General features: G+C 34.8%; 1 protein-coding gene across 1 annotated transcript in view; it reads left to right on the top strand.

The window, feature by feature from the left end:
• LOC131859994 (DAR GTPase 3, chloroplastic-like) overlaps positions 1 to 8,967 on the top strand; it is a 52,747-nt gene extending 43,780 nt beyond the window's left edge. Inside the window, exons 6-9 of the mRNA XM_059214329.1 lie at positions 6,407 to 6,522; positions 6,808 to 6,989; positions 8,108 to 8,162; positions 8,254 to 8,967. Of these exons, the coding sequence (XP_059070312.1) occupies positions 6,407 to 6,522; positions 6,808 to 6,989; positions 8,108 to 8,162; positions 8,254 to 8,386 (486 nt within the window). The 3' untranslated portion in view covers positions 8,387 to 8,967. The remainder of the gene's footprint in view (positions 1 to 6,406; positions 6,523 to 6,807; positions 6,990 to 8,107; positions 8,163 to 8,253) is intronic.
• Positions 8,968 to 23,391: the final 14,424 nt, after the last annotated feature.

Raw genomic sequence — 23,391 nt, 5'->3', positions numbered from 1 at the left:
TCGACCGAGCATTAGACATGCTCACATGTGGCCTTTTGTGTTATGCATTCCAGTTATGTGGATGGTTATTATTGGTATCATGGAGTAAATTGTGTTAACTTGTCGCTATGTTATGGGACATAGTCATTGGAAAGGTTTTCTTATGCCTGGCAAGTGTAACCAATTGAGTTATTTTTGTTGCTCTTAATTATTGAAAGTTAATTTGGCTGTAGAAATTGATATTTTGAGCTGGTTCTATGATATTAAATTTTATGATTAAGATGGATTGGTAAAGGAAATTGATCATTATGGCACGTTTTCTTGTCATTTTTGGTCGATGATTATGGTAATTGTTGTTTACCTCCTTGTAATGTTTTAATTTGGTGCAATGAAAGGAAGAAAATTCTTGTTTCTCTGCTATGATTGTGGATAATTCCTGGAATATTGTAAGGAATGTATGGTTTTAGATGTATCTTGCCAATGGATAATGGCATTTGTTAAGGATTTTGCAGTAATATTTCATTTATTTATGAAAGGATTTCTATGTGCGATTTGATCTTTGTTGAATGAGTTTCAGGGCTGATGCGTACGACATGTTCTCCATCTAGCCTTACGACTTCCAGGAGTAAGTCGGAACCTAGGGGGGGAGAATGTAGTACCCCTACCCTAGTTTATTTCTAACCTTGGTTTAATCTTGATTAGTTAATCGTAATACGATGTTACAATCAGAGGTTTGATTTAACGCATAGCTATTGATGTGGTTCTCACACTAGTTGTATGCAGATTCTCAGAGTTCTCATTTCGTGATGTTAGTATCGGACTAATGATTTCATTAAGTTATTATATATGTATGCATGTATGATCGTTGGTTGCAGGAGATTTCAGGTACGAAGTCGCATGAGTGCGAGGTTCGTCGTCACCTGGTTTTGCAGGTTTGAGCATACCTTTTTAATCCTTAGAGTCGGATTAGGTGGTCGTAAGACCCTAGTTGACCTTAGTCGTGCTCAAGTGAGCATCGCCTGTCGTCGTCGGTAATCCCTCTTTTGTTTGGGTTTGCGAGTCGTCTGTTTGGTTGACCTTCTCGATTTGCGTGCTTGGTGTGCTTGGTTAAATTGGTTATTTAGTCCTTAGTAATTATCTTGATTAAATATGCGTTTGTGCATTGATGATTAATGGATTAGATTAATTTGGTTTCCGTTATGTGATTTTCGTTGATATTGGGTTGCTCGTTTTAAATTGGGAGTAAATTCGATTAAATGATCGATCTTGAATATTTAATGTATTTTATATATGCTGTTGAAAAAAGAAATTTTTGTATTTTATCGCAATAGACGTAATTGCATTCTGTTGGATTATTAAATTAAAAAGGTTGAATTTGATTATATGAGAAATCGATTTTTGATTTGAAAAACAAGTTAAATTGTTGTATAGTTGAAAAGAATTAATTTTTGAAGAGTTATTTTGTAAATAAGAGTTTTATTCCAAAAATAGAAATTTTGGGTCAACTCTTCCATATAACCCAAATTTGGGGAAATTTGGAGAGGATGGACATTGTTGGAGGAGATTTTGGTTGGAAAGATTTTTGGGGGTTTTGGAGAAGAAGCAGTTTGCTGGACCTGGCAGGATTGGGGGCTCTCCTTCAGCTACTCCAGGATTGCGTGTTAAGGTAGGATCCAACTCTCAATTGTAGTTTTTGTTTGAATTGGAAAATGGCTGTTCTTGATGAATTTGTTTGGTGGAAATCTCCCTTGGGTGCTGTCAATTTGAAACCCTTGTTATTGGGAAGGATGTTTAATATTATTCCAGAACATAGCCCCTTTTTAATCTGAAGTTTTCGATTTGAAACTCTTTTCGGGCGTTTTTGTTTTGGCAGTTCGAACTGTGTTTCCAAAGGAAAAAGAAATTTATACGTTTTTTTTTATGAACTGTGCGTCCATTCTAGTTCGGACTGTGTTTTTATGGAAAGTGAAAACATATATTTTCTTTTTATATTATTTCGAACTGTATGTTTGAAGAGGGTTTTTTTGCCTTGTTATCGAGCTGGGCGTGTGAGTGTATGTTTCACTGTGGGTCGGGGTTTGGGAGAGCGGGGAGCGGAGCTCCACCCGCTCCCCTCCCCTTCCCCCGCGCGTCCCCCGCTCGCCCCTTCTCCTCCACCCGTTTCCGTTGTTTTTACCCCCGCCTTCCGTTGGTGTTAGGGCCTCCGGCCGCGGCTCACTGCGGTGGCCGCAGGGCGCCGCGGGCCTGCGGGCACCGCAGCGGCACCGCCGCTTGGGCAATGCCCTGCGGTTAGGGTTAGGGCATAGCCCGCCCTCGCCGCTAAGGGTTAAAATGCATTTTTTGTTTTAAACGTAGTTTAAAAAAAACCGTAGTAGTTTTAAACGTTATTTTAAATGCGTTTTTTTTTTATGTTTTAAATTAGTTTATAAAATGATTTTTTTAAAAATGTATTTTCTTTTATCATTCAAAAAGAAAACATATGATATTTTATATCATTTTAATGATAGTTATTTTAATGTTAGGTATAATTAGAATTGTAGTACGATTAAGGTATTATTGCTTAAAAACATAATAGAGAACAATCTGTTATTGGGAAATCGTTTTAATACGATGGAATTACTATTGATGATGTTAAATGCTATATAAGAACATATAAGTTGAGTAATTGAAAAGTAAGTGATATATTTATCGTGGGTGTTTGAATTTAAACGATATGCCTTGGAAGTGACTATCTCCATTTAGATTCTCCTTCAGCATTTTTATTTTCGTTATCCGTATTATGTAACTAGAATTGAAATTATGAATCTGTAGAGATTGAATTTAGACCAGTATGTTAATGACGTTTTGGAATGGAGATTAATTATCTTATTTTAATTGTTTAATGGTTGTCTGAATTTGATTAATATGAATTGGTTAAAACTCTTTATGGCTTAATTTGCCTGTTCAATGCTTGAACCTTAGGAGTTAGAAGACCAAGAACAACTTATCCCCAGTTGAGGTAGATAACTGTAATCTGATTTGGATCTTGTAGAAAACTTGATCGCCTTGTAATGTTTAAATCAATTTGAGGAAATATTGTCTTTTCTGATTATTGCCTTGCGAGTTTAATTTCTGTATTCGCCTTTAATTATGAAACGGCATGTTTTGCTTTGTTTAAATAGGACCCTGTCGTATGGATGATTTGGTGTTCCTGTTCCAGTCCTCGATTCCGAGTTGACTATTGGTTGTGATAGTGTCATTTTGGTCATATCCTCCTTGTGAGAGTCAAATGATGATTCGTGGTTAACCTTAGTTGTCAGGTCTCTAGTTAGAGTACCGTCAGTAAGTGATTACCCTTGAGTTGTGTTTGACCAGATGATTGTTTCTCTCTTCTTGAACTCCGTTCGTCTGACCATGTGTATTCCTTGGTTTTGAGTTCGTTGAGTATAGTCTAGTGTCGTATGGGAAAGTGGCTTTCGATTGGGGGCCACGCCCAAAGTGGCTGCTGGATAACCCGTCGAAAGTGAGTCTAATAAGTGATAACCTAAGTAGATTAGAATATAATCTCTAATTAAGATAATTGTGCCTCACACATGGGACGAGTGCTATCATAGATTCGACATGCTGTGAGAAGGCCTGAAATGGCAAACTACCTTCCTTGTCTTCACGAGAGGATGTGTGGGTCCACATGAGGCTTGGATGGGCCGGAAGTTCGGATTAGGTTGCCAGGGTTACCAGTGTATGGGCCGGGGCCTAAGAAGACTTGCCATGGTATCCATACCAGGTTGTGTGATGACACTTGTCCCTACGTTCGCTAGTGTGTTGTTGATTTGTCCTGTTTTGAGTACCGTTGTGAGTCGTCCTTTTGTCGCTGCCCTTGTGAGTATTGGTTTCCTGTTAGACCTTGGGTGGTGATGGCTCAGTTTTATGGATGCTCTCATGGACCTCTTGTTTTAGCTTTGATTATGTGCAGCTGGATCCTGTTCTTTTTAAGGATCGTTTATGTATTAATGGACCGATGTGGTCGTTGTATATTGTTTATGTATCGCCTTGATGGCTGGATTGTATTGGTGTAACCTCTTGTACTCTTAACTTTATTATTTATCAGAGGGGGTCTTGCAGTTGAGCAGACCCGGAGATGTAGCCCTTTAGGGGTGAACTCCGAGATCATTATGGTGTTATGTGATGCATTCTTTTATGTTTCCTTTATTCAGCTTTATCATGTATGATTAGCTTATGTTAGAATGGTTAAGTGGATAATTGGAATTAACTATAAATGCTTTTATGCAGTTCTTTCTTGTGTGCCATGTTGATCAAATACTTAAGTGGTTTAGATGATATTATCGTAGATGCTAATATGCAATCGTCTTTTGAAATGCAATAAGTTAGAATATGTAAGAACGTAACTTAGAGTAATGGATATACTCAGTTGTTGTCAAGGAATTTAAATATGCTTGGAAAGATCTCTCATGTTATGATGAAATCCTAGTGATTTAGAATGTTAGATGTATGGTTTGTAATTTTAAATGAAAGGATTGAATGAAGTTTATGAATGGATCTTAATGATGAGTCATTGCTTGTGATTTATATTCCCATCTTTGAAAGAGATTATCCTGATTATGAATTATCTCGTTGTTAAGACATTCAGCTTCTGGATTAATTGTGTGAGCTAAGTGAATCGTGAAACTTACGTAATCTCGTTGGGAAACTCTTTAGGTGTTAGTTGATGTCTCCCGCTATGTAATCTGAATCTTTGATATCTTGTTGCATCTTATGTGATTGTAACTTTTTAAAAAAAAAAAAAATTGCACTCCATTCTTGTAATTTTAGCTTATCCCTTCGGGGTTTCCTGACGGGGCATTACACTTTCGGCCCCGGAACACGATTAACATACTTCCATAGCGGGTACAACCCTTGTCTTCCTCCACCCGACATTTTGAATGCTCAATCTAAATAGAAAATTAAAGTTTAAAATTAAAACAAAAGAATAATATGATTATAATTTTTTTTCTTACTGCTCAATGTTCATACTTAATATACTTGAAAATAAAAAATGAAAAATATTATTATTGCACTAAAAAATGAAAACAAAATTGAACTCACAGTATATACTTGAAAATAAAAAATGAAAAATAATAAAATAATAAAATATACTGCATCCAATGGCGACTCACATTCACATTCAGTAAAATTGAAAACAAAATTGCACTCACAGTATATTAAGATTGGACATTCATAGTTAATAAATTAATAATATTAACTGTGAATGTTCGATACAGACACAAATACACTCACATTCACAGCATATAAAATTATAAATTTATAATACATTAATAATTTAATAATTTAATTATTAATAATTTAATATTATAAATATAAATGTAATTGATATAATTCATAATATATTAATAATTTAATAATAAATAATAAATATTAAATATATTAATATTATATTATAAAATAAAAATATAAAGTTTAAAAATGGCAAAAACACAGACTGAAACCAGAAAAATAAAATTCGAAATTTTTTAGCCTATACTGTGAAAAATATAAAATTGACGAAACCTAGCAAATGCCAAAAATGCAGACGAAACCCACAAAAAAGGGTAAAAAATTGAATGTTTTAACGCTAAAATGGAAGGCAAAATGAAAAAAACCTGTTGTTTTTGTGGTAAACACTAAACCCTGCTTGCAAATCGATGAAACCCGTGGCTGCAAACCGACGAAATCCGGAAATTGGAAATATGTTCGCGCGACGCTGCAAACCGACTCGCGTTGTCTTTGACTTTTTCGTTGTCGTATGTGTTATGATGCGCGACGTTTAGGGTTTTTTTTTAGTTTTTTTTTTGCGTTTTTTAATTTTTTTATTATTTTCGGCCTGGAGACGTCGGGAGACGCCTTGCCGACTCCCGCCCACGTCTCCTGTAACCGGAAACGCCTCCAATGGCGACTCCCACACGGGATATGCGAACCAGTATCCGGTTCGGGTCTCCAAGGGTTTAGGGTACGTTTCCCTGCAACCCTGAAAAAATTGTCCCCTATTTTTTAAAATTAACCCTACCAGTATCAGTAGAAGTCTCCAGAGTCTCCAAGTACCCATCTCCTAGTACCCTCGGCAATCAGTATATAGCAAGTGACCCAGTGGCATCACCAACAGAGGTGGCAGAGGTGGTGGTGCTGTGGGGGACGTTTCCCCAAGACCCCAAGTCTCGGAAACATCCCCCTATAGGGGTTGCGGGTTTTTTTGGTGGGGGAGGGGGATGCGTCTCCGTGGAACACTGGAATGGAATATAGTAATATACAACTTGGACATTTTCTGTAAATAGTGTAGGTAGTTACATAATAAATCTTTGTTCACTAGTTAAATATATTATGCTTAGGGAGAGCAGAGAAATCAGGGTGCTAATATTAGTTTCTTTATGCATGTTTATGTTTTAGATTAAAGCAGACTCGAGCGGGAGTGGTTGGGTATCCAAATGTTGGAAAATCATCATTGATTAACCGCCTTCTTAAGCGAAAGATCTGTGCAACAGCATCTAGACCAGGGGTTACCAGGGAATTGAAGTGCGTTTCTTTTAACTGATCCTGGCATTATCAGTGTTTTGTTAACCTTTTTCCTTGTCACATAGGCATTCTGTTACTTCTCATGCATGTCTGATCATCTAAACCAGTGCCCATTAGCAAGATTTTTTTGTTTTTCATTAATATTACATGTTCTCACCTTTCTCACCTCTAAGAAATAGGGAATCAATATTTAATTAATGACATATAAAGAAAAGTGATTACAGAATTATCAAAGAAAGCAGTAGATCTCTTTGCATTGCACTTACTCTCTGCTTTTTCTGAAAGGTGGGTTCGAATTGGTCAAGACCTAGATTTATTAGGTTCCCCTGGTATATTGCCAATGCGGTTTAATGATCAGGCTCCTGCAATCAAATTGGCAATTTGTGATGATATAGGAGAAAGATCATATGCTGTTGCTGGTGTGGCTGCAATTCTCGTAGAGATTCTGAAGCAGCATCCAGATGCAGGTCTCTCTCTCTCTCTTTCTCTCTCTCTCTCTCATCTCTCTCTCTCTCTTTCACACACACATTTGCTCATATTTTTAAGATGTTTGTTTGATAGTGACATGTATGGTCCCAGTAAATATATTAAACACCCCTAGGCTAAATATGTCAAAAATAGAATGAGTTCAATTTGAAGCCAATATATTTAAGATGTAACATGCAAGGAGAAGCATTAGGGATCCTAGTTACAAGGAAGAAAATACAGAAGTTGAAGAAAAGCTTGCTTCTCGCACTGCAATTACAAGCGAAGTAGAAAGTGCCCTTACTCCAAATACTGTACAAATGTGTTTTTACAATTCATTCCCTGTATTCCAAATCAAGGGCATCAGTTATGTAACTCTCTATTGTGCAACAGGACGTTGGTCTTCATCTGTGTGGGATATACACGTAAAAAATGATGTACATGTGGGACTGTTAGTTTCTTATCATGATAAAAGACATTTGCATTGATATTTACAATCCCACGTGATGACATTTGCTTCTGTACAGAATTATTGAAGATCCTGGATTTAATTGAGAATTTTATGTCATTTTTCTAGAAGTAAGATATTCTATCTAATATGAGTCGATTAACCAAAAAACTGAATTCGTCATTGAAGGTGCACTGTAGTCCCCATTTTAGTTTTCCCTTAATATACACAAGTATCCTTGTTGCATCTTTCTAGCAATCAACACTAGGGAATGTGATGAATCATGATACCATGCCAATTTCAGAGGTGTCTGGCCCAGTTTTGGGGAGGAATTAAGTAAATGGTTATGGTATTGCCTCGGACTTACCATCATTTTTATAACATTGCATTCATTGGTTCTCAATTTTCTTGGCAAATAATTTTTCGGACTTTAATTTGTAATGCATATAGTTTTCAATAAGCTGTTCCAAATTTCTTCAACGTGCTATGTACATACTTTGACTGATTTAGTATGCCATTTTCCTTTTATGGTACCATTTCTAGACATTCCAGTTACATTTTTTGGCTCTTAAATAAACCTCTCCCTAATTTTATTGATTCTCTAAATCTCCTTATTGATTCACAAAGAAACAAAAAATATAATAACTTTCAGAAACCTCATGATTGATGCAGGAGGAGTTCTTCAAAATCGCTATAAGATAAATGCAGATTGTTGCTCGGGAGAAATGTGAGTTTTTCATTACTATTTCAGAATGTATTAAAGTTTAATTTCATGTCACCCACTGATTTTTGCGCATTCTTTATCTGCCTTCTTACAGATATGTAAAGGCATTGGCACAACGTTTGTTCAATGGAGATGTGACTCAAGCTGCCTTCCGTATCTTATATGACTTTCGGAAAGGGAAATTCGGTTGGATAGCTCTTGAGAGGCCTCCGTCAAATACCATGTAAAGCCCTAACATAATAGAGGGTTCAATATTTTTTGGGGCTCCAATGGTTGCAATGGTGTTTGAAAAGTTGATTACATCCACGTTGACGTATAAAGCCCCCTTCTGTGGTTGAGTGAGCATACAAGACCTGAAAGCTGATGCATCTTGATATTAGCAAAATGCTATACAAGAAGTTTTAGATATATGTGGATGACAATAGAAAAGCTGATATTAGAAGCAAAGCCAACGTGACCACATCAATCAACTAAATGTATAAATGTAAAGTTCTGTCACCATGGTCTAGTGTAATGTGCTGCCCTTGCATCTGGCAGTGACACAAGTCCAAAACTTGTCCGGAATGCCCATTGAATCTTAGTGCCACAAAGTTCACATTTGTAAACCTACCGTATGTTTGAAACTCAAAAAAACTCATCAAGTTAGCAAGAGAGGTAACTTTAGATCTTATCAAAAAAATGTATAACATAAATCTTAACAATATTTGCCAATTAGGTTTTTATTTACGGCAAATGCAAAGATTTCCACCATCAGCGTATATATAAAATGAATTTTAATATAAGAGTGGATGAGGGTGCTTCTGCTAAATTTTTACTCGTAATTTTGTTTCTTTTTATTATTTTGGAAATTGGTATATAACTGTCAAGAAATATATTATTACTAGGGGCTTTTACAGTAGAAACTCCTTTTCAAAGCTTGAAAAGACATATTACATGCTAATGTGTATTAATGCTGATGGTTACAATTGGGTGAGCTGACATTTTGTATATTAATGTATATAAATGTTGAGAGCATATGTAATTCTAGGCAGGCATATCCTTACAAATTAAGATCGATCAAAACGTATTATATTTCAAATAGGGTTATTGGGTTTTCTTATGCAGTATTCAAACCAAAATGTTATTATAAAAAGGGCTCCATTGATCTAGGAGGAAAGACATTCATGTTGAAAAAAAAATGTAGTGGTAAGCATATATGTTTTGGCATTTTCAGAACTACTATCTGTATGATAAGTATAAAAAATTATTCATTTTTTTTACTAGGTTTTCTGTCAATATATTTATAGTCAGGAACAATAATTGAGGTAAAAACGTAGATAAATTATTTTGAGTCTTCTATAATGAAAGGTTTCACATGCTAAATTGATGTGTGATTTGATTATGATCATTAAATTACCACTAGTTTTAATCTTTTTTATTTTATAATATTCTCTTTAAGGATCCAATAGCCACCCATGTTCCAATACTACTCATCCCTTCCACACTTGAACACCAAAGAACTTTTGCATTATAACCAATACAAAGCTTTACAATATCTAATAAAAATTGTCATATGCATTAATACATGTTCTCTTGTGGATGTGTAGTTGATCAATAAATATTATCAAAATACATGCAAGTTCATTTCTAATATAGGACAAGGTGCCCCAAAATTTTCACTTTTATAATTACATTAAATCTTTTATGTTTACAATAACCACCCACTTGCATAAGTTTCAAAACTCAAAGTAGTTTATACATATACGTTTGTATGCGTAGTTATTGGTTTTTAATTTGAAATAAAATCAAGTTACAATCAACTTGATGAGTTGCCAAATACACATTCTCCCATACTTGCTTTCACATCTGCATGGGCCCAGCTCTATTCTCTATAGGTACCTACACAATAATAAATGATGTAAAGGTCCCCAACTAGACATAAAACAAAATATAATTCATAATTCAATCATGTCATTATAGAAATCATACATGAATCGTAACTACAATGTGTAAGTTAGTTGTTTCATATTATAGGATTAAAGCACATTTTGACATCTTGTTTGATCCTATAACTCACCTTGCCTTTATAATCATGGCTATTGTACACTTTATAGCATATCTCATAGATATTAATATTAAGCAAACTCTTTTCTTGTATACTCTCTTTTTGGAAGGCTATCATTGTTTTTGCTGATGAGCTTAGAGTGTTGAGTTAATCTTAAGCTCCTACAACATTGGCTTGCCACTACTTATGCATATATCAATTGTCAATCCAGAAACATGATCATTTCTTATGGAAGTAACATAAAGAAACTAAGCATCTATCATCCTTCTCAACCCTCAACAAAGGACCCATTTTGATTAGAACATGAGGAAATTAATCATCTTGCTTTCCTTCTACGTGTATCAAGGATATTTGTTAAGAGTAATTGTTTTGGTTATTCTAATAGAGTAAGCAAATCAATAAGGTGGTTGACTTGTCTAAGGATATATAGGGAAGCTAGTTTGAGGGGATGTTGACTAGGCTACCTTGACACAAAGGTAAGATCTTCCCAAGATACATATGGTTGCTTATTCTTAGTATGAAGAATCTCATATCCATAGGCACCATCAAACAACCAAGTTTTCCAAACATGCATTTCCACTGTACAAGACAAGTTGTATGTTGCAAAATATCTTATACTAATTGATCAACCATATACCTACTTTATTTAAATTCTTAAGCATTTAAAGGAAATTAAACCACTTTTTCTTGTCCACATTTTGGTGAACCTAAGAATCTTAAACACTTGCATTGCACGTAAAATAATTGTAAAAAAATATCACCTCTAGAAGTGTATTAGAATAACATCTACAAATATCTAAAACGTACATAGATTTGTGCCCAAACTGCAAGTTCATATTAGAAAGGATTGCTTGTCTAAATTTACAAACACAACAATTGTAATGCATTATTTATAAATGTTTTTGAAAGTATGGTATAGAGCAAGGCAAGCATGTGTAAATATTAAATTATACATGAAATATAATTTTATTTTTAAAATCCCTTCACACAAATTTCAGACACAAACATTAGATTCCTTGAGGAAGATAAATTTGGTATTTAATTACATCTTTCTTGATTTTAGAAGTGTATACCAAAGCTTCAGCTATGGAGGAACAAGCACAATTACTACCTTATAAATAGAATACAGTAGAGGCAATCTAACCTAAAGCATAATTAATACATTTCTTACATAATTATTAAAGTATAATTTTTGCTACAAAGGTTTTGCAAATGACTTCTAACAAGTTAAGCAGGCCTAGATGTGAGTGAATATCCTAAAACTATATCAAAATGGAAGGGGAAAACTCCAAAAATAGTATTCCAATAAGTCAATCACCAAGAAAAAACCACATAGTTTACCCAAATGAAAGGAGCTTATAAGAAAATAATTTCAAATAAAAATAAGAAATATTTCTTCACATATAAAATGAATTTCAAATAAACTAAGAAAGAGTGAGCAAGTCAATGTTGAAGTTTTACCTTGATGAACACCAAATGGTCAAGGTGCTCACCAAGCCTAAACAAAATGGTGTTGTGGAAACCATGTCATCTACAACATTGATCTTTGAAATCTCCTTGGAATGGAAATATTGTGGAGCTTGAAAATTCATCATATAATTGTTTCTCTAACAATTGTAGCTCACAATGGAGATTGGCTACACTACAAACCAAAGATTAGTATAGATTAAAAATGCATACTAAACAATGCCATGAAAGTGGTAAATTACTAGTAGCTCTTCCAATTGTATACCTTAATACCAATATCAACAAGGAGATCCACAAGTGTAGACTTCATCTTTCTCTTACCACTCTTGAAATTATCCCCTCCAATAAGATTATTCTTCACAATGACCAAATTTATCAAATTTGCATGACATAATACTCAAATAAAGTTGCAAGCCAATGTCTCATCCCATATTTCTTATTTATGATATTATTTATATTTTAAATTAATTATAGGCCCCAACATTATGGAGTATATATGATATTGTGGAAGGACATGTGTGACATTTTGGTTCTACAAAGAATTTTAGGCAAATAGTTAACTTTGGAGTTTTCGGGGAACAATGGAGATGGTACACTAGTTAAAGGATGATAAAAATTTGTCATTGAAAAACAAATATTTTAACAATAAATAATCAAGCTTTTTAGGCATGAATGAAAGCATTAGAATGGGATGACCATGTCCAAAAGTGTTATGATCAAATATATTCTAAGGAATTATTAAATTTGAGAGTTTGGAAAATGAGTATGACAACTTTGACAAGTCCAATAGGTCAACAAATTTTATAAGGCTCTAGATCAAATTGTTGGGATTGGGTGGAAGGGTACGTCATGAGGATGAAGGTTGACAAACTAATAGACAAACGGGAAGTGGATATGAATGAGATGGCATATCAGGAGTGACATACCCAAAAGTTTGAAACTCCAACAATATCTAGAACATAAGGAAATCACCCCAACCCACCCAAAACTAAGAATAATTTAGAAATTTTACAACCTTGTACATATAGTGACAATTACAAGATAACACAAGGTAACAATTTAAGTAACACTTTGACTCATAAAAAATCCACTTATATTATCTTGTATTGATTATAAAAGTTAGGCTAACATAAAGAAACTATTGAAAAAATCATATAGGTTGATCAAACAATTTCCTACTTTACTCGATGAGAGAAAAGAATGCATGAAAGCTTACATAATAACCATATGCAAAGCTCAAAGAAATACCACATGTTAACACAAGACATACCTTTGAAAAACCCTCAAGAGGGAAAAACCTAGCCTCCAAAAGCATCCACATTCAATGTATTATTCAACAATTAAAATATTGTAATACACTTACAAAGTCTCCATGAATACTTATAAAACAATAAGATTCTCCAATGCATCCTCCATGTATATGCATGTCCCATGTTATGCTTTACATATGCACTCTTCAAGAGTAGGCTCAATACAATGAGAGCCAAGCTAATAACTATCCAACTTCAACCATTAAGCTTGCTTTTATAGAATCTGATAATATGATGAAACTATACGGATTTGGTCAACTACTGAGAGAGGGGGTGAATCAGTAGATAGAAAATAAACTAAAATTTCACCAAACTTAATTCCAACTCAGAAACCAATCACTAAACTAACCGGTTTAGTCACTGTATCAAAAACTGCAACTGCACTGTAAAACTTTACCGGTTGACCAAAACATCAATGATACAATGTAACAGATCTGAAACTCACATTCCATTTATCCAAAACATTAAACCACTTCACTAATATTAGTAATAACTCATTTCAGATCATTTCCGATTATCTAAACATATCTAAGTGGCTTTAAACCAGTTATTCATATCAACCATATCAAAAACACATTCACAAAATCATTCACCACTTGACATTATGATTTTTCATGTGGAAACCCAAATGGGAAAAACCACGGTGGGGATGAATACCCACAAGTATTCTGAACTCTTCTGAAATTCGCCCTGTTAGGAGTCGAGCCTCGTTAGAAGCTTATACAATAATGTCATGTTAAGAACAAATCCGGTTAAGGACCACCCGGTTAAGGGATTGACTACAATACCCTGTTAAAGGCAATACTCTATTAGAGGCAACCTCTGTGGAAGATTTCAAATCCAAGCTAATGGATCACCTGGTTAGAGAATTTAAACAAGAACCCTGTTAAAGCTTACCTGGTTAGGGGATTTAACTGTTGTAATGGTTAGAGAACAACATGTTCTTTGTTGATCTGGTAATAGCACATCCTTGCTTAATCAGATCCTATTTTGCTCCTATTTGCCTTCACAACATTCTGCCACACCTTCTAGTTTGGCAACAATCACACTTAACCAAATTTGCCAACACAACTTTGAAACAAATCATCGACCTTATATAAGAAAATACAATAGGTTGGTAACACAAAACAAAACCTACAAATCTCATAGAGATTACAAACATATTGGTTCCAACACGACCGTTAGATTACATAGCAATCAGCTACACATTGTTCTAGACAACTTGAACCGCTCCTGGATCACCACACATTGGATCCTGTAACTCATCACATGTTTTACACTTCATGCTATGCATTTGATCATTCTCAAAATAAACAATTATCTTCACGTGCCAAAACCACTTTGAAACTCATCACGTGCATCATACATACGTGGTATCTTCATCTTCGATCACCATTCGATCATAGATCATCACAACCGATTCTCCAAGCTCCATCAGTTAGGGTTCTGCTTATCAACTGGTTAGGGTTACTAGTTGATCACTCTGCTTCAATAATAATACCAATACCGATTGCCTTCACTGCTTTACTACCGATTGCATTATTGCATCATTATCGGTTGCAACACATCTTCATTACCGATTGCTATTAACATCAACGACAACACTATACTTCATCAATGCAATCTTCATGCAATGCTAATAATCTCCCCCTTTGGCATTGATGGCAATACAAATATCAATACCCTCGATTATGATGATTGAGAGTAAACCATATACACAGGTATAGGAATCCTGGTTTACATTTTTCTATATACTCTCCTTCAACTGTATCTTCATGTCTTCAGCTAGTAACTGGCTATTCAATCATACAACTCTTCTCCCCCTTTGACAGTAATGCCAAAGTGAAGGTTAACCATACAGTTTCATGCTTCACCACTCTGCAACTAGTTGCTCCCCCTGTGGAGTAGCTCCACTCTTCACCAATCCTGCTTCAAGATTTTCAATAGGCTTCGGGATTGATGGCTTCCCCATTTGCTGCAATTGACTTCATGTCGAAGTACAACCCCTAACTTACCTCTAAGATACTCAAATGTAGCCTTAGGTAGAGGTTTGGTAAAGATATCTGCTAGTCGTTCTTTAGTAGATACATGCTCCAGTGACACATCTTTACTTTGCACTTTCTCTCTCAGGAAATGATACTTCAGCTCAATGTGCTTTGTCCTAGCATGCAACATCGGGTTCTTTGAAATGTTTATTGCACTTGTGTAATCACAGAAAATCCTTACTGGTTCTGATATCTTCAACTTGAAACCTTCCAAAATGTGTTTCATCCATATTGCTTGGGTATGATTCATATATGCTGCAACATATTCAACTTTTGTTGTAGATTGAGAGATACAACTCTGTTTCTTACTACTCCATGACACTAGTCTACCTCCAAGAGAAAATGCTCCTCCGATTGTACTCTTCCTGTCATCAACATTGCCTGCTCAATTTGCATCTGTATAGACTTTTAGATCAAAGTTATCTACATATGGATACCATAATCCATAATCAATTGTACCTTTCAGATATCTGAAAAATTCTTTTGGCTGCAACCATGTGTGTCTCCTTCGGGCTTTTTCTGAAATCTGGCAACCAATCCTACTGCATGAGCAATGCTCGGTCTGTCGTGGACAACATAATGTAGTTTACCTATCATTGACCTGTACTCCTTTTCATCAACTGATGCAGAATCATCTTCTTTAGACAATTTACAATTTGTAACCATTGGTGTTCCAATTGGTTTACAGTCTCCCATTCCAAAAGTCTTCAAAACTTCTTTCACATATTTGGACTATGTGATGAAAATACCTTCCTTCATCTATTGGATTTGCAGACCTATGAACATTTTTATCTCACCTACCAGTGACATCTCAAACTCATTCTTCATTTCATTAGCAAAATCACGACACATATCATCATTTCCTCCAAAAATGATATCATCCACAAATACCTCACTTACCAATATCTTATGACCTTCTATATTGAGATATATGATATTGTCTTCACTGGTTCTTTGAAAACCCATCTTCACCAAGTGAGAGTGCAATCTTTCATACCATGCTCTTGGTGCTTGCTTCAGTCCATATAATGCCTTATGTAATTTGCACACCATGTCCTTTTCTACAGTTAAAGCATAACCATCTGGTTGTTCAATGTAGAATTCCTCTTCCAATATTCCATTTAGGAATGTTGACTTAACATCCATCTGATACACTTTGAATCCTCTGTAAGCTGCAAATGCAAGTAGTCCTTACTCCTTCCAATCTTGCAACTGGTGCAAATGTCTCACCATAGTCTTCACCTTCTTCTTGTGCATATCCTTTGCATACCAATTTGGCTTTATTTCTGACCACTACTCCATCTTCATTCAGTTTATTTCTGAATACCCATTTTGTACCTATTACATTCTTGTTCTCCGCTTTGGGTACTAGTGACCAAGTATTGTTCTGAACTCTATCTGGTCAAGTTCTTCTTCCATTGCCTTGATCTAGTTTTCATCTCCAAAGGCTTCTTTTGCAGTTCTAGGCTCAATGGTGGAGATCATACAAGAGTTCTCTCTTATCCCTCTTCTAGTTAATACATCTGCATTCATGTCTCCAATAATCTGATCGGGGCTATGATTGAGTCTAGCATACTTTGGAATAACATGATCTTGTCTTTCAGGTTCTTCTTCTTCTTCACTTTCTTTTTCAACTAAGGCTTTGAATACCTTAAACTTGCTAAATGCTTATGTCTTGTCTTTCAAGAATGTGACCCACATCATCCTTGAGCAATCATTGGTAAATATCATGAAGTACCAATCACCTTGAATACTCCTAGTCCTCATTGGTCCACAAAGGTCGGTATGAACCAAATCTAGCAAATGTTTTGCTAAGAAAGATTTGTTCTTGAAGGTCGAGGATGTCATTTTCCCTAACTGACATTCCTTGCACAAAGTATTCACTGGTTTGTCCAACTGTGGTAAACCTCTTACTGATTTGGACTTACTGACTCTTATAATGTTATCAAAATTTACATGACAAAATCTTTGATGCCAAATCCAACTATCTTCTAATTTTGCAATTAAACAAATGTTGACTTTAGAGTTTAAATGAAACAAGTTACCTCTGGTCTATTTGTCGGTTGCAATCAGTTCACCTTTGCTTCCATAAATCTTGCACACTCCATTCTTTAATTCCAGTGGGTAACCTTTGTAATTGAGTTGAGCAATGCTCAAAAGATTGTCTTTCAGACCTTTGACCCAGTAGACATCATCTGCACTGCTTTTACCATTCAGAGAGATGGATCCCTTTCCTTTCACCATGCAGGGTGAGTCATTCCCAAATCTAACAATACCTCCATCAAATTCCCTCAAAGTAAGAAACTTACTCTAGTCACTGGTCATGTGGTGTGAACAACCACTGTCTATAATCTAGTCATCAGAACTATCCATGCAAGAGACCAATGCCTTTTGATCTAATGTCTCTTCTTTAATTGCATCAAAGACAATGTCCTCATTTGCATCTTCATTAGATTCTTCATCTGTAATTCTTCCATCCACTGCAATGAGACAATCTCTTTTACCTTTGCCTTTATACTTTCTATACTTCTCACGTGTTTGCTCATTATCTCCATTAGGACAGCTAGCAGCAATATGTCCAATCTAGTTACATGCAAAACACTTCAATGGTTATTTACCTATGTACTTACCAGTACCTCTGGTTAACCGCTTGGCCAACAATGCTTCAATCTCAATCAGACTATCTTCATCATCTACCTCTTTGTTGGATCTAGACTCATGACTGTAGCTCACTTCTCTGCTTTTCCTTACCAGTGGGGTTGAGACTGAGGCTCTAAATGTAGATTTCGATCTTTGAACACTTCCATCAAAACCATTTAATTCAAATGCAGTTAATTTACCAATGATGGAGTCAAGAGTTACCTTTGTTTTATCAATAGACTTGAGTTCCTGAATGACTGCAACTCGGATAGCGTAGACCGGTAGAAGGGTTCGCAACACCTTGCTAACCATAGTGGTATCCTCCATTGTACCTCCAACACTTTTGATCTCACTAATTGTCTCTTTGATCCTCTGACCATACTGTTGAATGTTTTCACCTTCAACCATTTGCATATCATCAAATTTACCTCTTAGACTCTCTTCTTTGGCAATCTTAACATGCTCATCGCCGCTATAGATATCTTCCAGTTTCTTCCACACTTAATCTGCAGTTTCCAATCCATGGACATCAACATACTCTGAATCAGACAAGGAACTGATGATGGCCTCCAATGCTTGATTGTTCTCCCGTTTCTCCTTCTTTTGATCATCTATCAGAATCCCACTAGGCAAGTTATATTTAGTAACATGTTCCCAATATTGACTTCCTAAGCTATTGATATAGATCTTCATCCTATCACTCCAAATTCTGTAGTTTTCGCTATTGAACTTCATACCTTATTTCTTCATCATGTTCTCCTAGATCTTTTCCTCAAGCTATTAGGCTTAAACACAAGAGGACCTGAAATGCTCTGATACCAATTGATAATATGATGAAACTATAAGGATCCGATCAACTACTGAGAGGGAGGGGGTGAATCAGTAGATAGAAAATAAACTAAACTTTCACCAAACTTAATTCCAACTTAGAAAGCAATCACTAAACTAACCGGTTTAGTCACTGTATCAAAAACTGCAACTGCACTATCAAACTTTACCAATTGACCAAAACATCAATGATACAATGTAACAAATCTGAACTCACATTCCATTTATCCAAAACACTAAACCACTTCACTAATATCAGTAATAACTCATTTCAGATCATTTCCGGTTATCTAAACATATCTAAGTGGCTTTACTAGTTATTCATATCAACCATATCAAAAACACATTCACAAAATCATTCACCACTTGACACAATGATTTTTCACGTGGAAACCCAAATGGAAAAAACCACAGTGGGGATGAATATCCACAAGTATTCTAAATTCTTCTGAAGTTCGCCTATTAGGAGCCAAGCCTTGTTAGAAGCTTATACAATAATGTCCTATTAAGAACAGATCCGGTTAAGGACCACCCGGTTAAGGGATTGACTACTGTATGCGGGAAATGAAGGCAACAAAAATGTAAAAGTCTGATTCAAAAGGCCCACATACCAATGAGACTCTTGGTGCAAGTTATAGGAACTATATTGAAATAGATCAACTTCCCAAGGGGTGTCCCATTGTTCTCTATCTCACAGGATCCCTAAAGTTAATGTTTTTGCTCTCAGATCACTGAGCAAAGTGACTTAGGAATGATAACTCCAAGAATGAGTGATGTTTAATTATTATGTATGAATGCATTCCTAAGACATGTATGATATTGAAACTATGATGATTAAACTAGCATAAAGATGATGATAAGATTAGCTAATTATCCTAACAATGATATACTAGTCTAACATGGATATTCTATGATATTAAAATTCTTCTAAATGCTATTATGATGATTTAACAAAGAGGGGCTAAAATGCTTAATAATTAGACTATAAGTTTGATGCACAAAGACTTGGATATATCATTAGTAAAATGACTATAAGTTTGATGCATAAAAACTTCTATATCAATTATGAGAGAATGAGAGCTCTATTTATAGGGAAAATAAGGCAATGGATGGTCAATATTGGATAATCTTAACAAGGGCTAGGATTGAAAGTTAATCAATTCATGTTTACAATTGTCAACATGAGGTTGCTTGAGAGGAGATGGAAGAAGCATTAAATACCTGAGAAGAGATGGAGGTTACCTTAGGAGGTAAGGGTTAAGGTTAGGTTAGGGTTATCCATTGGATAAAGCTTTCAACCAATGGGTAAACTCTTGTGCAAGGGTTAAAGGGATAACCAAGGGTAAAGCCATGAATGCTTGATGAGACCCTTGGGTTAGATGAGGGTTGAGTTAGAGAGAAAGTCTCTAATCATGCAAGAAGGTTGAGTTAACCATTAATGGCTATGTAAAAGCCTTAAATGGTTTGGAAGACTTTGAGGGTTAACTTGTTGAGGACATAAAGCCTTTAATGGTTATTGAAGACTTTGGAGGCTTTGAGAAGTGACTTCTCTTTGCTTAGGATTATGACAATAATTAGAAGATGGATTAGGCTAAATTGAAAGTTATTAGAAGAATATAGAAGGGGTTTAGGAGGCAAGTGGGAGATGTAGGAAAATGCAAGTGGAGGGAAAAATATTTTAATTAAAATAAAATTACTTTATTTCAACTAAAAATAGATGCAACTTGCATAAATAGAAGTGGGGGATTTAAATAAATAAATTAGATTTATTTATTTGCAAGGATCAATTTAATTAAATGTAAATTTAATTAAAAAGGGAGAAAGGAGAAAGGAGAATTAATTAAATAGAGTGATTTATTTGATCAAATGCTAGAAAAGGTTTAGGTGAACTTAAATAAATAAATTGAGTAATTCATTTAATCAAATAGATGAATACGAATAAATTAATTAAAATAGAATTTAATTAATAAGGATAATGGGGTTAAAATAAATATTAACTATTCATTTAGGAAAGTGGTCAGATTTATATGTCTACAACTACAATACCCTGTTAAAGGCAATACCCTGTTAGAGACAACCTCTGTGGAGGATTTCAAATCCAAGCTAATGGATCACCTGGTTAGAGGATTTAAACAAGAAGCCTGTTAAAGTTTACCCGGTAAGGGGATTTAACTATTGTAATGGTTAGAGAACAATAGGTTCTTTGTTGATCTGCTAATAGCACTTCCTTTCTTAATCAGATCCTATTATGATCCTATCTGCCTTCACAACATTCTGCAAACACACCTTCTGGTTCGGCAACAATCACACTTAACCAAATTTGCCAACACAACATTGAAACAAATCATCTACCTTATAATAAAATACAATAGGTCGACAACACAAAACAAAACCTACAAATCTCATAGAGATTACAAACATATTAGTTCAAACATGATCGTTAGATTACATACCAATCAACTACACATTGTTCTAGACAACTTGAACTGCACCTGGATCACCACACATTGGATCCTGTAACTCATCACATGTTTTACACTTCATATTATGCATTTGATCATTCCCAAGATAAACAGTTATCTTCATGTGCCAAAACCACTTTGAAACTCATCACGTGCATCATGCATATGTGGCATCTTCATCTTCGATCACCATTCGGTCATAAATCATCACAACCGATTCTTCAAGCTCCATTGGTTAGGGTTCTGCTTATCAACTGGTTAGGGTTATCGGTTGATCACTCTGCTTCAATAATAATACCAATACCGGTTGCCTTCACTGCTTTACTACCGATTGCAATACATCTTCATTATCGGTCGCTATTGACATCAATGACAACACTATACTTCATCAATGCAGTCTTCATGCAATGCCAACAAAATCAAGCTCACACAAATACAACCAAGTTGTAAAGTATTCTCGTCTACCTCAAAACCGTGAGTACACAAAACCATTGACCCCACATTTACTCTTGATACTATGTTTACCAAATATTAAATATTTTTCTCATATACAACCCACACATAAGATATCAATCCAAAGTTACATACAACTTTACAAGTGGACCCAAATAAATATTTAATGTGGCTAAACACATCATCTAGGATGTATCACAAACAAATATTTATTTTACATAATTAAAATAATTCATTTTATAAAAGGTGTACAACACCCTTTCATAACAACAACAACAAAATGGAAAAATAGAGAAAATAGATGCAATAAAATGGAGTTTCAACAAGAGTCTTCAAATGAGGCCAATATAAAATGGATTTGGTCTTCCCTAATTCTACTTGCATACCCTTTGTGTTGATCATGTATCCCAAGTATATTATTTTTATTATCAAAAACTCACACTTGATTCCTTCATCAAAAGAGTTTGTGCCTTTAAAATTCCCAACACCTCATCAAGGTACCTTAAGTGGTCCTCCCACATTTTTCTATAAATGAGAATATGTCATCAAAGAAAATAATGACAAAATTCCTCAATTGTGAACACTTGGTTCAAACATGATTAGGAGGTTGTAGGGGTGTTTGTTAAATCAAACAACATGACTAAAAATTCATAGTTCTCATAATGACACTAGAAGGTTGTGTTGTGAGTATTCTCTTCAAGGATGTAAATATGGTGGTAGATTGATCCAAAGTCTATCTTTGAGAAATAAACCATTGCATGAAGCTTATATATCAATGTGTCATCTTTCTTCTTTAAAAGGATTGTAAAAGAGGTAGAAGGACTTGAACTAGGCTTAATGTGTCACATATCCAAAAATTCCTTTATAACTTTATCAATCTCCTCCTATTCCTTGTGGGATTGTGATAAGGAGTAGTAATGGGGAACTTGATGCCCTCCTCCAACTCAATAAAATCCTTGAATTCTTCATCAAGTTGTCTCCCTATAGAAATATCATTGAAACCCTTGTTGTTCTTGCTCGAGATATCTTGTACATCTATCTAGCATGATTTCTTGTCTTCAAGAGAGTTTCTCATCAAGATCATATATTATGATGCCAATCTACATGTCCATGAATAAAAATTATCTCCATTATTTTTAAAGATATGTGATGTAGTAGCATCTATGTGCACGAGTGATCAACATTTTCAATTCAGTTTTGTTTTAGTTTTGGTGTGTTTTTAGTTAGTTTTGTGTGTGTTATTTAGGAAAAACATCAAGGAAAGTTTGGCCAAGTGAAGATTCTATCTTCTTAAATGGTGTAGACACCTAAAATTAATATTTAATTAATTTAAGTCTATCAACATAATTAATTAACTTAATTGTGTTATCCTTATTCTTCTCAGAATCAATTAAATCTAATTTAATTAATCCTATCACTATAGTCCAATAATCAATTTATCAAATAAATTAATTATTCCCCTATTTTTCTAAAGTCCTCTCAATAATCATTTTCTTTAAACCCACTCAGTTAATTAATTCTAATTAATTAACCTAGTCATGTGATTCCTACAAATCAATTTTCTTAATCCCACTTAACCTAATTAATCCTTCTAGAACCTCTCATAATCATGCTTATCATTATTCTCCAATTTTTAATTTCCACTCATGTCACATCAACTTTGAATCTCTCAAAGAAATTCAAATTTAATTGAATCCCTCAATGCATCTTTATTTTGGAATTTTTAATTCCTCGAGTTTGAAATTCAAATTTCTCCCCCTTTTTCCAAAAAAATTTAATATTCTTGTTTATTTTCCCAAGGCACCCTTGATCCATGCCTTCTATCTAAAATCAATTTCAACCCTTCATAATCAAATCAATCTTGGCCCTCCATTAGCCTTCTCCAATCTATAAATTGGAGTCCATTCTTCTCACAGAATGATCCACTTCTCATGCATTTTCATGTTGCTCTATTCTCCTCTCATCTTCTTCTAATCCTCTCTC

The sequence above is a fragment of the Cryptomeria japonica genome, chromosome 11 (assembly GCF_030272615.1).
Source record: "Cryptomeria japonica chromosome 11, Sugi_1.0, whole genome shotgun sequence".
Lineage (NCBI taxonomy): Eukaryota > Viridiplantae > Streptophyta > Pinopsida > Cupressales > Cupressaceae > Cryptomeria > Cryptomeria japonica.
The sequence above is the reverse complement of the archived record's forward strand: the minus strand, read 5'-3'. Positions and strand labels throughout refer to the sequence as shown.